Source organism: Sciurus vulgaris (assembly GCF_902686455.1).
Source record: "Sciurus vulgaris genome assembly, chromosome: 6".
NCBI classification, from domain to species: domain Eukaryota; kingdom Metazoa; phylum Chordata; class Mammalia; order Rodentia; family Sciuridae; genus Sciurus; species Sciurus vulgaris.
The window spans coordinates 121166464-121183539 of record NC_136466.1 but is presented as its reverse complement, the minus strand read 5'-3'; the positions used below and the strand labels follow the sequence as shown (position 1 = coordinate 121183539).

Genomic DNA, 17076 nt, shown 5'->3' with positions numbered 1-17076 from the left:
AACTTGAGTAAATACAATTTAAAGTGTTATTTAAAATTTTCCTGGAAATGGAGATATTAGACTGAAGATACCTTTTTTAAAAGAACCAAAGCAGTAAGAATTACTAAGCTGTGTGGGCTGAAGAAGCTGTAAGCTGTGAAGAACTGTATTCATATAGTGATGATTAGCAGATAGTGAAGTAGAACTTGTTAATCAGAGAAACAAGTCAAATAGTTAAGCTTCCTGATAGTATTAACCTTATAGTTCATCACATTTTCTTTGCCTGGGCTTCAGATGGAAAATTATTTGATGTTGGATTGTTTCACACTATATACTTGTGTGATAAAACTGGGTCATTAAATATATATTATTTATCAGACAATGTCTTAGAAACTGGGGCTTGAAATTAAAAAGAAAAGTAAAGCCTTTCACTCAAGTTGCTAACAGTCTGATGCAGAATCATATGATAAGATTTATAGAATGTGTCATAAGTTTGTATACCAGTGTAGGGTGTGGGAAAGCCTAACTCTGTGAGTGGGACATTGATTAAAGAGCTGATGCTTGATGAATTAGTAGTGCTCCAAGAAGACAAGGTGAGAGGAAGAGAGTTACAGGCAAAAGGAATCTCCTACGCCTCAAAGTGTAGAGTACAGTGTGCAGTGTCAATAGGATTTTGCCTGAGATGGTACTCAGAGCTAATACAGAAAAGTTGAACATCAGACCAAATTTGTGCTTGCAAGGTAAGAGACTAGATCTCAAGAAACAACAGTCCTAAAATTCATTTGGAAGAATTAAAGATATAGATTAACCAAAGCAGTTCAAAGCAAAAAAGCAATGCTGTGGAAGCACCACAATCCCCAACTTCAAATTATACTACAGTTTTACTAACAAAAATTGGCAGAGTATTGGCATAAAACCAGACATATAGACCAGTGCAACACATGGAAGACAGAAACAATCCCAAACAGTCATCTGATTCTTGACAAAGGTTTTAAAAATATATGTTGGAAGCCGGGTGCCATGGTGCATGCCTGTAATCCCAGCAGCTCAGGAGGCTGAGGCAGGAGGATCTCTAGTTCAAATCCAGCCTCAGCAATGGCAACTCAGTGAGATTCTTTCTCTAAATAAAATACAAAATAAGACTGGGGATGTGGCTCAGTGGTTGTGTACCCCTGAGTTCAAACCCTGGTATCAAAAAAAAAAAAAAAAAAAAAATATATATATATATATATATATGTATGTATGTATGTATATATATTATGTTGGAGAAAAGATAGTTTTTTAACAAAAAGTGCTGGGAAAACTGGATGTCCTTATGTAAAAGAGTAGATCTAGGTTCCTATCTTTCACTTGAACAGAAGTAAACTCAAAATGGGTCAAAGACCTAGGTATCAGACCAGAACTTTGCAACTCATTGAAGAAAATGTATGGTCAATACTCTAGCATACAGGTGCAGATAACAACTTCCTTAATAGGACTCCTAAAACTCGGGAAATAATGCCAAGAATTAATAAATGGCTTGGCATTGAATAAAACACTATAGCAGAGTAAAGAGAACAAATATAAAAAGAAAACTTACAGAATGGGAGAAAATTTTTGCCAGCTACTCTTCTTACAGAGGATTAATGTCTTGAACATATAAAGAACTCAAAAACTTACCACCAAAAGCCAAATAACCCCATCTATAAATGGGCAAATGAACTAAACACACTTCTCAAAAGAACAAGTACAAATGGCCTACAAATACTTGAAAGCATATTCAACATCTTTAGCAATTAGGGAACTACAAGTCAAAACTATGCTGAGATTTCATTTCACCCCCATTAGAATGGCAGCCCCCAAGAACACAAATAATTGCTGGAGAGGATGCTGGAGAAAATTAATACTTATAAAACATTTTGGGATTGTAAATTTAGTACAACCACTTTGGAATCAGTATGGCATTTCCTCAAAAGAATAGGAATTACCCAGCTGTATTTCTCCTCAGTGTTTATCCTAAAGAATTAAAGCCAGCATACTGTAGTGGTACTTGCATACCCATGGATATAGCAGCACAGTTCACCATGGCCAAATTATGGAACTAGCCTAGGTGTCTATAAATGGATGAATAGGTAAAGAAAATATGGCATATATACACAGTGGAATTTTTTTCAGCCATAACGAAGAATAAAATTATTTCAGAACATTGTTAATAAGCACAATAAGCCAAACTTAGAATGTCAAGGGTCATGTGTTTTCTCTCATGTGGAAGCTAGAAAAGGCGGGGGAGGTGTGTGTGTGTGTGTGTGTGTGTGTATCTCATGAAAACAGAAGGGAGTTCAGGAGAGTAAAGAATCTAGGTGGAGGTGGGGGGCGGTGGGAGGGAGGAATTGGGGAATGAAACTGGCCAAATTATTTTGTTATGTTGTGTGCATGTATGAATATGTAACAATGAATTCCACTCATATAGAATTTTAATGCACCAATAAAAAATTAGAAAAAAACATTTGTTGTTAGCATAGTCATTTTGCTTTTATCACACTTAAGAAGGGTAAAAATAGTGACTTAAAGACATTTAATTTTTTTGTCCAATTTTCTTTTTTGTAGGGCGGGTACCAGGGATTGAATTCAGGGGCACTCAACCACTGAGCCACATCCCTAGCCCTATTTTGTATTTTATTTAGAGACAGGGTCTCACTGAGTTGTTCAGGGCCTCCCTGTGCCTGAGGCTGGCTTTGAACTTGCAATCCTCCTTTCTCAGCCTCCCAAGCCACCATGCCCGACCTGTCCAGTTTTCTACATGGTTATTAAATATGTTTTTACAAATACTTTTCAGGAAAATGAAAAAGGTGGTTAGATTACATTTGGCTATGTCTTTTAAAACCTTTTCATTCAAACTAGTATTTCTTTCCTTTTCCTCCTCCTCCTGTTTTCAAGAAACAAAGGCAGTTAACTGGTAGTGTCTTACCATCTGCATTTGTTGATTATGTATCTTTTTGATTAGGGTCGCACTATAGCAGATTTTGGCATCTATATTTTGACAATTCGTTGTGTCAGTCTTAAAGATAAATAATGTGACTTTGATTTAGAACATTTTGTGCTAACTTTTCTTAAGGAAAAATTGTGAGGAAAGTGGTCCTGAAGCTAAAAATGTTAAGAATATTTGAAATGCTAAAAGAAATAGAACATTTTTTTTTAAACCTCTGTTTGCTTCTCAGTTAAAGTCACTAAACAGTGGGTGGCACTGTTTCTTCTTAGAAGTAGAAAATACAAGTATTTTTCTACTTCTTAGAAGTAGAAAATACAAGTATCTGAGTTTTGCATGAACCAGTGCCTAAAGTGTTTTATTAAATAGCTTATTTGCATATTGTCTCACTGAATATTTTTTTCCTCCTCCACATTTTTTAGAAAAAAATGTAGAAAGAATATTTTTATCCCTACTTGCTTGCTTCATTACTTTTTTTCATCTGAGCTTTCTATACATATATATCAGTTGATATTTTCTGGATCAGGTAGAGTTTATGCAGAACTTGTAGACACGTGATAATTGGCAGGGGTTTCTTCTTTATACCAGTTTCTTTATTTGTCTCATATAGTTGAGTTGAAAGATGTTAAAGAAAAAATTATTCAAATACTTGTTAAAGATGGTTGAGGCAAACTTTATGTCAATGGGGTTTTGCAGCAGGAAAAGGAGAGATTGTGTGTACCTCTGTAAATTTTATTAGTTTTATTTTTGAAATGGGGTTTTGCTCTGTTGCCCAGGTTGGACTTAAACTCATGATCCTCCTGCCTCTGTCTCTCAAATAGCTGAGATTGTAGGTGTGCACCACCATTCCTACCTGGGTACAATTCTAAATACAAAAAAAAAGATGGGAATTCATAGCCAAGTAGCAGGGGTGTGAGATGGTAGAAGAGTTAGTGAATATAAAATTACTAAGAGGAAACCTTAGAGGTGAGGGCAAGTTACTGACTAAACGAGTCTAACAGGATTCTTGCTGAAGGCAGGCCAGGAGATCAGATATCCTCTAGAGAGTTGTGAAGTTGTGGAACCTGATTAGATATTGGGAGTGATTAGATGTCCAGGGAAGGATTTTGGCCATATACATTTAGTGAGATTCTTGCTAAAATTGGATGTTGCAAAAACAGGGAAGTCTAAATTTTCAAGTCAAGTTAGAAAGAGGATTTAGAAGATTTAGACTACATTTTGCTTAAGGAGAGGCTCTTGGTCAAGGGTCATGCTCTTGCTTCTTCATGCTAATCATCCCTATTTGTTTAGAAGTTCTTTGTAGTTAGCTTAAAAAAAAAAATCTTGAAATGGAGCCTTAATAGAGGCCTGATGTTCTTACTTTTGTGTTTTGCTTCTGGAATATGAAACAAAAAATATTACTGTTTTTTTTTGGTACTGGGGATTTAACCCAGGGGTACTTAACTTTTATTTTTTCATTTTGAACAGGGCTACACTAAATTGTACGGAGAAGTTAAGATTAAGCAGTAGTTTGAAGGAGGAGATGCAAAGAATGACTGTAAAATTAACTCAGGTTGTCATTTTGTTGTAAGTCAGAAGCTGGTTCATAGTATGATTTTTTTTTGGTCTTGAAATTTGGATATGACATCCTTTGAGTTTTATTTACTACATAAAGACAAAGTACAAAACCAGGCATGGAGTTGCATGCCTATAATCCCAGCAACTTGGGAGACTGAGGCAGGAGGATTTTAAATTTGAAGCCAGCTTCAGCAATTTAGTGAGATTGTATTTAAAAATAAAAAGGGCTTGGAATATAGCTCAGTGGTAGAGTGCCCCTGGGTTCAGTCCCCAGTACAACCACGTCTTACACAGTAAGTATATTAAAGATTGTAGAATGATGGGTTTTCTAATTTCTGGACATGTACTTTAGCCTTTTATTTTCTGAAAGAATTTTACTTACTATGAAAGATACTAATTATATGGTTTACTAAAGTTATAAGTTCATACATTTTATGAAGTAAAGCATTTTTTTCTTTAGATTATTTCTTCACATTTTATGAAATAAAGCTTTTTTTTGTCTTCTTCAGATTGTTTCTTTTCTGATGAAATTGAATGTTAGCTTCTTGTTATAAGATTACTTCCAGAGAAGATGTCACTTTCAGATTAACTTTTTTTATTGGTTCACAATATTTATACATAATAGTGGGATTCATTATAATAGATTCATTCATGCACATTATGTAATTTGGTTGATTTCATTTTCTTGTAACTCCCCTTTTCCTTCCCTCCTCGCTCTGCCTGTTTTTCATCTACCCTACTGGTCTTTCTATTTTCATGAGAACCTTATTTATTTATTTATTTATTTTTTCCCCTCTACCTCTGTATGTGAAAGGAAAACATATGATCATTGACTTTGAGTCTGACATAGCATGATGTTCTCTAGTACTATCCATTTACCAGCAAATGACATAATTGCATTCTTCTTTATGGCTGAATAAAACTTCTTTGTTAGATATACCACATTTTCTTTATCACAAATACCTTGGCTGGTTCCATTAGTTGACTGTTGTGAATTGTGCTGCTATAAATATGGGGACACATGTATCACTGTGGTATGCTGATTTCATTTCCTTTACATAAATACCAAGGAGTGGAATAGGTGGTTCACATGATGGTTCCATTCCTAGTCTTTTGATTGTTGTCATTTCCATAGTGGTTCTAGTAATTTATAATCCTACTAACGTTGCCTAAGTGTTCCTTTTTCCCTGAATCCTCGTCGGCATTTTTTGTTAGTATTGGTATTGGTGTTAGTTTTAGTGTTAGTATTCTCATGATGGATGGCCATTTTAACTGGAGTGTGTTAAGATCTCAGTGTAGTTTGATTTGCATTTCCCTGATTCCTGAAGATGTTGATCATTTTTTTTTTTTCATTTATGTTGGCCATCTGTATTTCTTTTGAGAAATGCCTGTTAGTTCATTTGCCCATTCATTGATTAGGTTATTATTAGTATTACTTTCTTTTTTGGTGTTAGGCTTTGTGGTTCTTTCTATATTCTGAATATTAACCCTGCATCAGAAGAGTAGCATTGAAAGATTTTTCTCCCATTCTGTAGACTCTATCTACACACTCTTGTTTCCTTTATCACATAGAAGCTTTTTAATTGGATGCTATCCCATTTACTAATTCTTGTTTTTATTTCCTGAACTTCAGGAGTCTTAAGAAGAAAGTCATTGTCTGCACCTGTTTGTTGGAATGTTGACCATGTTGACCCTGTTTTCTTATAGCAGTTGCAAAATTTTTAGACTTTTTATGATATTGCTGCTTATGCTACAAAACTATGATATTTGGGCTATAATGAAGCATTTGGATTTAAATAATTTGATCTTATTCTTTGAAATATGAGAATATGCAAAAATGACTTGAGAAGTAGTCATTGACCCTGTTATCAATTACATCCACAAAAGAGGGCCAAGGCCTATAACTGACTGATTTAGTTGGTGAAGATACAAAGGGCCACTTGCATTTTTAAATTTTTCATTAGACAATTGCAGTTATACATAATGGTTGGGTTCATCCTGACAGAATCATACATACATGGAATTTGATTTCATTTCATTCTCCTCCCCTTTTCCCTTCCCACCTCCCTCCCCTATTCTTCTTCCTCTCTACCGATTTTCCTTTAACTCATCTATTTATTTATTTTCGATTGATTATTTCTACTTATGCATAAAATTGAAATTCTCTGTGGCATATTTACATATGCACATAGCATTAATTTTTAGAATTCATTTTGCATTTCCTACCCCTTCTTGTCCTCTTCCTTCCCTCTTGATCATCTTCTTTGATATTCCCTATATCTTTTTGATATCTGATCCTCCCCTCATTCTTTCCCTTATTTTGCTCTAGCTTCCACATATGAGAGAAAACATTCAACCCTTGGTTTTCTGAGACTGACTTATTTCACTTAGCGTGATGTTCTCCATTTCCATCCATTTATAAGCAAAAGCTATAATTTCATGAGTAAAACTCTATTGTGCATATATACCACAGTTTCTTAATGCATTCATCTATTGATGAGCATCTGGGTTGACTCCATAATTTGGCTATTGTGAATTGTGCTGCTATAAACATTGAGGTGGCAGTATTGCTATAGTATGCTGATTTTAGTTTTTTTAGATAAGTACCAAGGAATACTTATCTATTCCTTTGTCAGTACCATAGCTGGGAGCACTCATACATCAGTTTTTGGAGGAATCTCCATACTGCTTTCCAGAGTGATGTTCTAGTCTGCAGACCAGAGGGCCACTTGTTAAAAAAAATTTTTATTTGTTCTTTTTAGTTATACATGACAGTGGAATGAATTTTGACATATCATCATACATGAAGTATAACTTCCCATTTTTGGGGTTGTACATGATGTGGAGTTAAACTGGTCGTGTATTCATATATGAACATGGGAAAGTTATATCGGATTGATTCTACTGTCCCATTCCCATCCCCCTCTCTTACCCCACTCCCTCTTGTCCAGTCAGGTGAACCAGCAATCTGCACATCAGAGAGAACGTTTGGCCTTTGGTTTTTTGGGATTGGCTTATTTTACTTATCTTGATAGTCTCCAGATCCATCCATTTACCAGCAAAAGTCATAAAGTCATTCTTTTTTATGGCTAAGTAATACTCTATTGTGTATATGTATCACACTTTCTTTATCTGTACACCTGTGAGGAGCACCTAGGTTAGTTCCATAGCTTAGCTACTGTGAATTGAGCTGCTATGAACATTGATGTGGCCACATCACTATAGTATGCTGATTTTAAGTCCTTGGATAACTAGGTCAAATGGTGGTTCCATTCCAGGTTTTCTGAGGAATCTTCATACTGCTTTCCAGAGTGGTGGCACCCATTTGGGTCCCACCAGCAATGTTTGAGTATACCGTTTCCCCCCACATTCTTGCCATTGTTTATTATTATATTCTTGATAATTGCCATTCTGATTGGAGTGAGATGAAATCTCAGTGTAGTTTTAATTTGGATTTCTCTAATTGCTAATGATGTTGAACTTTTTTCTTATATTTGTTGACCATTCATATTATTATTATTTTTTTGTTGTTGTTGTTGTTGAAACTAGTTCCCATGGTTTTTATTTCTTATTGTAAACAAATGGGATACATGTTGTTTCTCTATTTGTACATTGAGTCAAGGCATACCATTTGTGTAATCATAAATTTCCATAGGGCAATGTTGTTTGATTCATTCTGTTATTTTTTTCCCTTCCCCCCCACCCCTCCCACTCCTCTTTTCCCTCTATACAGTCCTTCCTTCCTCCATTCTTACCACCCTCCTTATCCCTAACCCTAAACCTAACCCTAACCCTAACGCTAACCCTCCCACCCTCCATTATATGTCCTCATCTGCTTATCAGCGAGATCATTTGTCCTTTAGTTTTTTGAGATTGGCTTATCTCACTTAGCATGATATTCTCCAATTTCATCCATTTGCCTGCAAATGCCATAATTTTATCATTCTTTATGGCAGAGTAATATTCCATTGTATATATATGCCACAGTTTCTTTATCCATTCATCAATTGAAGGACATCTAGGTTGGTTCCACAATCTGGCTATTGTGAATTGAGCAGCTGTGAACATTGATGTGGCTGTATCTCTGTAGTATGCTGATTTTAAGTCTTTGAGTATAGGCCAAGGAGTGGGATAGCTGGGTCAAATGGTGGTTCCATTCCAAGCTGTCTGAGGAATCTCCATACTGCTTTCCAGAGTGGCTGCACTAGTTTGCAACCCCACCAGTAATGTATGAGTGTACGTTTTTCCCCACATCCTCGCCAACAGCTGTGTTCTTGATAATCACCATTCTAATTGGGGTGAGATGGAATCTTAGGGTAGTTTTGATTTGCATTTCTCTTATTACTAGAGATGTTGAACATTTTTTCATATATCTGTTGATTGCTTGTACATCTTCTTCTGTGAAGTGTCTGTTCATTTCCTTAGCCCATTTGTTGATTGGATTATTTGTATTCTTGGTGTAGAGTTTTTTGAGTTCTTTATAGATTCTGGAAATTAGCGCTCTATCTGAAGTATGAGTGGCAAAGATATTCTCCCACTCTGTAGGCTCTCTCTTCACATTACTGATAGTTTCCTTTGCTGAGAGAAAGCTTTTTAGTTTGAAACTATCCCAGTGGTTGATTCTAGCTTTTATTTCTTGTGCTATGGTAGTCCTGTTACGGAAGTCTGATCCTAAGCCAACAAGTTGAAGATTTGGACCTACTTTTTCTTCTATAAGGTGCAGGGTCTCTGGTCTGATTCCGAGGTCCTTGATCCATTTTGAGTTGAGTTTTGTGCAGGGTGAGAGATAGGGGTTTAATTTCATTCTGTTGCATATGGATTTCCAGTTTTCCCAGCACCATTTGTTGAAGAGGCTATCTTTTCTCCATTGCATATTTTTGGCCCCTTTGTCTAGTATGAGAAAATTGTATTTATTTGGGTTTTGTGTCCATGTCCTCTATTCTGTACCATTGATCTACCTGTCTATTTTGGTACCAGTACCATGCCATTTTTGTTACTATTGCTTTGTAATAGAGTTGAATCATATTATTTTTTGAAATGTCTGTTCAGTTCCTTTGTCTATTTATTGATTGGGTTATTTGTTTTTTGTTTTTGTTTTTGTGTTAAGTTTCATTGAGTTCTTCATATGTTCTGGAGATTAATGCTCCATCTGAGGTGCAGATGGCAAAGATTTTCTCCCATTCTGTAGGCTCTCTCTTCATGTTCTTGATTGTTTACTTTGCAGTGAAGAAGCCTTTTAGTTTAATACCATACCATTCATTGATTCTTGATTTTTATGCTTGTGCGTTAGGGGTTTTGTTGAGATGTACAGTTCCTGAGCTGACATAATGGACATTTGGGCCTATTTTTCCTTCATGTAGGTGCAAGATCAGAGGGCCACTTTGGGATTCAGATAGTTGATTACTTAATTGACATAAAAAGGAAGTTAGCAGAAGGTACCAGCTTCGTTTTACACACTAGAAAGAATGACCCTGCAACACTAGGGTATGTATATTAAGTGCAAGTTGTGGGATACCCCATTACTGAGAAGCAGTTTTATAATCTGCAGTTCTTTTTCAAGAGAAATGGGACAGAAACCTTTATACCTCTTCAGAACCTGAGAATTGATGAGAAGCTGTCCCAAGACAGCGTAACTGAGTTTTTGTCAGTTTTTTTGAAAACCCTACATTCTCTTGTGTTCTCGGGAGTCAAAAAGATGTGTTCCAAGACTCAGAGCTCTGTGTCTTCTATGTGGATGTGTGCAAAGTTACCAAGGGACTATGGGGAATCTGTTTCCTTAAACCTGTAAGCACAGGCCAATAAAAAGTCTAATTTGATACATGCCTTTAATACAAGCTACTTGGGAGACTAAGATGGGAAGATTCCAAGTTCAAGGGCAACAAGGTGAGACCTTGTCCCAAAAATAAACAAAAACTGAATTAAAATAATACAAGGAAAGTGGATTTTTTTTTCTATTTTTTTATGGTGACAGGATTTCCTCTCTGACTGGTTTCTGATTCCTAGCCTATAAATAATATTTAATTAATCAAAGTGATATACTTTAATAATCTTGAATAAGAAAAAATATTCTGAAGTACACTAATGATCACTAGCCACACTGTGAGACAGAGGTTTATTTACTACATTATTATTGTTGTGAGAGTCAGGTTTTTAAATAGTGGTGCACTATTAGGGATGCAGCTTGAGAAGCCATATGGTTTGTATGTTCCTGGGTTTAAATATCCCAAAGCTCTTTGGATAGAACTGGAACATAAAAGTTTGACTACTTCGTATGATATAGTATATTGATTTATCTGCTATAATTAGTGGACAGTCTGTAACTTGTTTTTTAAACTGAGGTTGGGAACCCAGGATGGGGGGGTGGGTAAAAATAGAAAATATGTAACTGCAGTGCAGATATTAGGTTAAGTATTGTTTCAAGAAACTTAGTATTTTCAGGGTGTGTGTGTGTGTGTGTGTGTGTTTAGAGCAACAGCCAGTGTAATTTATGCTTTCTGCTATGCATTGTGACTAAAACATATTTGAAACATTGCCAGAGATACTCTATTTTAAATCTCATTGAAAAATGTGTTTTATGGTAAACAAAAATGTATTATTTTGTAGTTCTAATTTATTATTATTCTAAATCTACAATATGTCATGAACTATTTTGTTGCTATTTTTTTGTAGTTAGCTTCTGGAATTTATAATTTTGCCTGCTCTCTGTGGAATCATCATACAGATACATTCCTGCAACAGATTTCTTCTGGCAGTGAAGCTGCAATTCTAAGTTCACTTGAGCGAACTCTGCTATCATTAAAAGGTACCAGTAATCTTGATATATTTCTTTTTGAAGTTGTAAACCTCAGAACAATCACCAAATAGTTCCTATGAGTAGATTTTCTGTTCCAGATTGCTCTGATAGAAATAGTTTAATTTCTTTCTGAGAGACAAGGGCTTATTGGTCATTTTTCTTTTGTGAGAAAAACTCCTCCTCTTAGTGTTCCTCAAGTTTGAAAGTACCACCAGTTGAGGTAGATAGTTTTTTAAATTCGTATTACTGTGGCCTCATGCCCCTGAATATATTCCTTTCATGGGCCTCCACTATTTGTTTCTACTTTACTATTCTCATTCTTGGCCCCTATACCTCTCATTGTCCTGCTAACTTTTTTCTGAAGTCTTTGAGATTTGATTGATCTTAATCTTGTAGCCATCCTTTCCCACAGAAACTTCATCTTTCATGGTTATGTCTTAGGCTTACTAAGGTTCTTAGAAGTGCTTGAGGACTTATCAACCTGTGCCTTCCTAAACTTTGCTTATATGCATTCCTTTAACATAAATTTCTATTTCATCTTCCCTGAGTTATTTATCTTTAAGAATATATTCCAAGATTCCTTTTCTTTCTAAAACACACACATTTGTTTCCTAGTCTTTCTCTTCTAGTCCCTCTCCTGTTCTGATTAGTAAAACTTCTTTAGTTCTAGTTTTTGTTGTTTTTATCTCATGTAAACTGTGTTTCTCTCTTACTACTACTTATTTGCAGTCTCAGTTTTACTTACAAGCTGTTTTATCATACTCACCCTCATACCTTTGAATCCCACCACACATTCTTGACACTCCCCTAATGTATCACTTTTATTAACTAGACAAATTCCAAATTGTTGGCATGTTTTGGCAATTCCTGTGTACACATATGAAAATGATTTTAAGGGATTGTTGACAAAAGCTATTCTACAAGTGAGCCAAGATGATGATGTCATCATTCTTTTTTTATTTTTTGGCAGTGGGGGGTTAACAGGGATTGAACCCAAGGTATTTAACCACTGAACCACATTAAAACCTTAAAATTTTTGAGACAGGATCTTGCCAAGTTGCTTAGGCCCTCATGAAGTTGCTGAGGCTGGCTTCGAACTTGAGATTCTCCTTTGTTAGCCTTCCAAGCCACTGGGATTACAGGCATGTGCCACAGTGCCCAACTATAGTCGTCATCTGTAAGAAAAAAATGTATAGGCCTAAGAGAGAATTTTACGCAGAAAGAATTGAGAGAAATGGATGTAAGAGTGCATATACAAAACGTTATAGTGCTATATTTAACAATGAATTTTCAAGTGTTCTTTTTTTTCTTATCAGTAATTTTTTTTAGTAATGTTTTATTTATTAAACTGGGTGTGAATACAGTTTGTTACCTTATTTTTAACTCTTACACATAAAGACATCCTGTTTTAGAAATATGTTCTTTTTTTCATTTTTTAATTTAAATTTATTTTTACAGACTACATATTGATTCATTGTACACAAATGGGGTACAACTTTTCATTTCTGTGGTTGTACACAATGTAGATTCACACCATTCATGTAATCATACATGTACATAGGGTAATACTGTCTGTCTCATCTATCTTTCATTCTCCCACACCTCCTGCCCTATTTTCCTCTACACCATCCAAAGTTCCTTCATTCTTCTCCCCTCCTCCCCAGTATGTATCATCATCCACTTATAGGAGAAAACGTTCAGCCTTTGGTTTTTTGGGGCTTGGCCTATTTCACTTAGCATAGTATTTTCCAAATTCATTCATTTACCAGCAAATGCCATAATTTTATTCTTCTGTATGAGTAATATTCCATTGCGTATATATACCACAATTTCTTTATCCATTCATCAATTGAAGGGCATCTCAGTTGGTTCCACAATCTACCTATTGTAAATTGAGCAGTTTTAAACATTGATGTGGCTGCTTCACTTTAGTATGCTGATTTTAAGTCTTTTGGGTATAAACCGAGGAGTGGGATAGCTGGGTCAAATGGTGGGTCCATTCCAAGTTTTCTGAGGAATCTGTATACTGCTTTCCAGAGTGGCTGCACCAATTTGCAACTCCACCAGCAATGTAAGAGTGTGCCTTTTTCCCCACATCTACGCCAACACTTATTATTGCTAGTGTTCTTGATAATAGCCATTCTTATTAGAGTTAGATGAAATCTTACGGTGGTTTTAATTTGCATTTCTCTAATTACTAGGGATAAGAAACACTTTTTCATGTATTTGTTGATCACCGGTATATCTTCTTCTGTGACTTGTCTGCCCGTTTCCTTAGCCCATATATTAATTGGGTTCTTTGTGTTTTGGGTGTAAAATGGTTCCTTGAGTTGAGTTTTGTACAGGGTGAGAGTTAGGGGTTTAATTTCATTTTACTCCTTATGAATTTCTAGTTTTCCCAGCACCATTTGTTGAACAGGCTATCTTTTCTCCATCGTGTGTTTTTGGCACCTTCGTCTAGTATGAGATAACTGTACTTATGTGGGTATGTCTCTGTGTCTTCTGTATCACTGGTCTACCTGTCTGTTTTGGTGCCAATACCATGCTGATTTGTTACTCTTGCTCTATAGTAGAGTTGAAGTTCTGGTATTGATACCTCCTGCATCACTCTTCCTGCCCAGGATTTCTTTGGCTATTCTAGATCTTTTGTTCTTCCTGATGAATTTCATGATCGCTTTCTCTATTTCTATGAGGAATGTCATTGGGATTTTAATTGGAATTGCATTAAATCTGTTTAGTGCCTTTGGAAGCATGGCTATTTTGATAATATTAATTCTGCCCAAGAACACAGGAGATCTTTCCATCTTCAGAGGTTTTCTTCAATTTCTTTCTTTAATATTCTGTAGTTTTCATTGTAGAGATCTTTTACCTCTTTGGTTAGATTAATTTCCACGTATTTAATTTTTTTAAGGCTATTGTGAACAGAGTTGTTTTCCTCATTTCCCTTTCAGGTGATTCATCGCTTATGAATAAAAATGCTTTAGATTTATTTGTGTTGATTTTATATCCTGCTATTTTGCTGAATTCATTTATTAGATCTAGAAGTTTTCTGGTGGAATTTTCTGGATCCTCTAAATATAGAGTCATATCATCTGCAAATAGTGACAGCTTGAGTTCTTCTATTCCTATTTGTATCCCTTTAATTTCTTTGGTCTGTTTAATTGCTCTGGCTAGTATTTCAAGTACGATGTTGAATAGAAGTGGTAAAAGAGGGCATCCCTGTCTCGTTCCAGTTTTTAAAGGAAATGCTTTTAGTTTTTCTCCATTCAGAATGATGTCGAGGGTTCTTTTGATGGTGTTATTTTTTTGCTTTGATTACATAGCCTAACTTCTGCCAAAAAAAATATAGCTTTAACTCTTATCTCTTAGCCTGTTTTATGCTTTTCAATCCCTATCTCAAGGTCTTAAATACATATAGGCTTTTTAAAGGCATCCTGTCCTGGAAAATCTTCTTCTTGCAAATTTATGGCCTGAAATGAAGAAACACTTAAGATGAGAATTTTTGTTACATGTGATTTCTGCCTGACTTCACACCTGTGTATCTTTTGAAATGTGTGCATTCATTATTTCATTAACAACTTTATAGGTGCTTGGCACCAGTGAAATAGACATAATAAAAATAACCATACAGGTATGAGTAAAATAACATCTGTGACCTGGGCCTTACAGTGTTATGATAACTGTTAATATGGTCAGTAAAGACTTTGCTGAAAAAGTGATCTTTGAGCTAAAATCTTAAAGGACAAATAAAAGTTAACCAGGCAATGGAAAGAGAAAAAAATGATCTTCTCAGTTAGCATGTACTAAATTCCTGTGATGAGAAAGAGCATATCTAGAATAAGGAATTCAATTTAACCCTGTTTTCTCCTGTTATTTAGTAACTTCTGAGTAGTATATAATTGATTGTTTTAAGCAGAAGGAAGGTCTTATAGAGTCACATTTTAAACCTAATTTTAACACAGTGCCTTTACCTCATGAATACTAAAGAATAATTCTTCAGTAATATAGATAACAATCCTTATTTTATAAAGTGACTTTAAATTTTGTCTCTTACTGTTATCTTCCTTATTGTTGCTGAATTGTGCTGTTTTACGTATAATGTTGAATCTTTGATAACCCTACAAAGTAGGATATATTAACCTATATTAACCACATTTTACAGATGAGGAAAATGAGATCCAGAAGAAAACTTTCTCAGTATAATATAGCTATAGGCAGTAGACCAAGGATTTAAATCTAGCTTTGACTTGAATTCTGTTATCCTATATGTCTCTCAGTGTACACTGGTTTGTCAGAGTTACTCATAAAATGTGATGCTCACATTTGAGCACTATATTCTATTCCAGATTTGAAATGAGTATAATTTTTGTATACCTTTTAGGAGACACTATAGTTCTATTAATGTAGCCTAATACTGAAGTTTTTTAGTCTGTATTAAAATTTATAGAGTAAACCTTAGTTTCAAATAAGAATACTAATAGTTATATAAATTTAGCTAAATTTTGTGTTGCAGCTATGATAAGTGACAATAACACTGCTTTTATGGTTCAGAACAACTGGACTTTCATTCCTTTTTACCCACTAAAACTACCCAATCAATCAGGGTTACCTTTCTTCATCTGTTAAATGAGAGAATAAAGCTAGATTAACCTTCAAACTTGATTAGGTATTATGGTTCAGTCTTTATTATAATAGTGGTTTTAGATTAACATTATAATTATGATTTTAATGTGAAGAAATGAGATCCAAGTAAAACTTACCTTTACTTTCCAGTGCTGCGTAAGTTAACTGTTAATGGATTTGTCGAACCTCATAAGAATATGGAGGTGATGGTAAGTAGAAGTAATTATTTTCTTTGTGGCTTTGGTAGAGTGGTCTTTTCCTAAATGTTTGAAAGCATAATTTTCTTATCTGTCATTCCTTTAAAAGTTTTTATTAAGTGAACATCTAGTTTTTTACCATTCTGTGTATGTAGAGTGAACTTTTACACTTCTGGTCTGTTTTCACTGCATCAGTGTCCTATTGTATAAAGGAGACTTTATAGGCCCTCTCTCTCAGAAATGATACCATGGTATATTGACAGTGTTAATTTGATTTTAAATGATTTTAAATTAACTCCTATAATTTGAATGCTATTATAATATTGGATTCATCGTAGACATTTATTTTCTCAATATTTTTGTTTTTATGTATTTAAAATGAATTTCTCCAACTGATCATAACATTAATACATGTTTTTTGATGTCAGTTTTTAAAAAATAAGTGTATGAGAGAAAAACATTGACAGACCCTTAAAAGTTGTGATAAATGTTCATTGTTTGTATATAGCCATCTACTTTTTTACAAAAATGCATAGCTACATTTTCCCCCATAAATGAAATGGTATTTGTACTTATTCAGATTTCTGTTGGTTTTCTCAGTGAGTTTACATCAGCTAAAATGTTATTTTCTGTGGATTGCCTTGGGTGCTGCACTAGAGGTGAGGGGAAAAATGCATCCCTTTGGGTCTTTAGGTTTCCCTAACAGATATTTGATCAGTGCCACAGTTTTTTGTTTTTAATATTTAATGGTTTCAATTTATTAGTAAGAGTTTGGTTAAAGCAATGGCTTTGTTCTTAAGAGAGTTTAAAACTCATTGTAATGTGATAACTAATTTGTTTTATAAAAGATAGCATTCATAATTTTAAAAAGTTTTTAAAAAAAAAGGTTACATTAAATAAAAACATTTTCAATTTTATTATCCAGAGCTCTTAAACTTTAGAAACATTCTTTGAGGCATCTT

At 34.7% G+C, this 17076-nt stretch overlaps 1 protein-coding gene across 1 annotated transcript in view; it reads left to right on the top strand.

The window, feature by feature from the left end:
* Positions 1-17076, top strand: part of IPO11 (importin 11) — a 192766-nt gene that overhangs the window by 42487 nt on the left and 133203 nt on the right. The window contains exons 6-7 of the mRNA XM_079144443.1: positions 11171-11303; positions 16068-16126. Of these exons, the coding sequence (XP_079000569.1) occupies positions 11171-11303; positions 16068-16126 (192 nt within the window). The remainder of the gene's footprint in view (positions 1-11170; positions 11304-16067; positions 16127-17076) is intronic.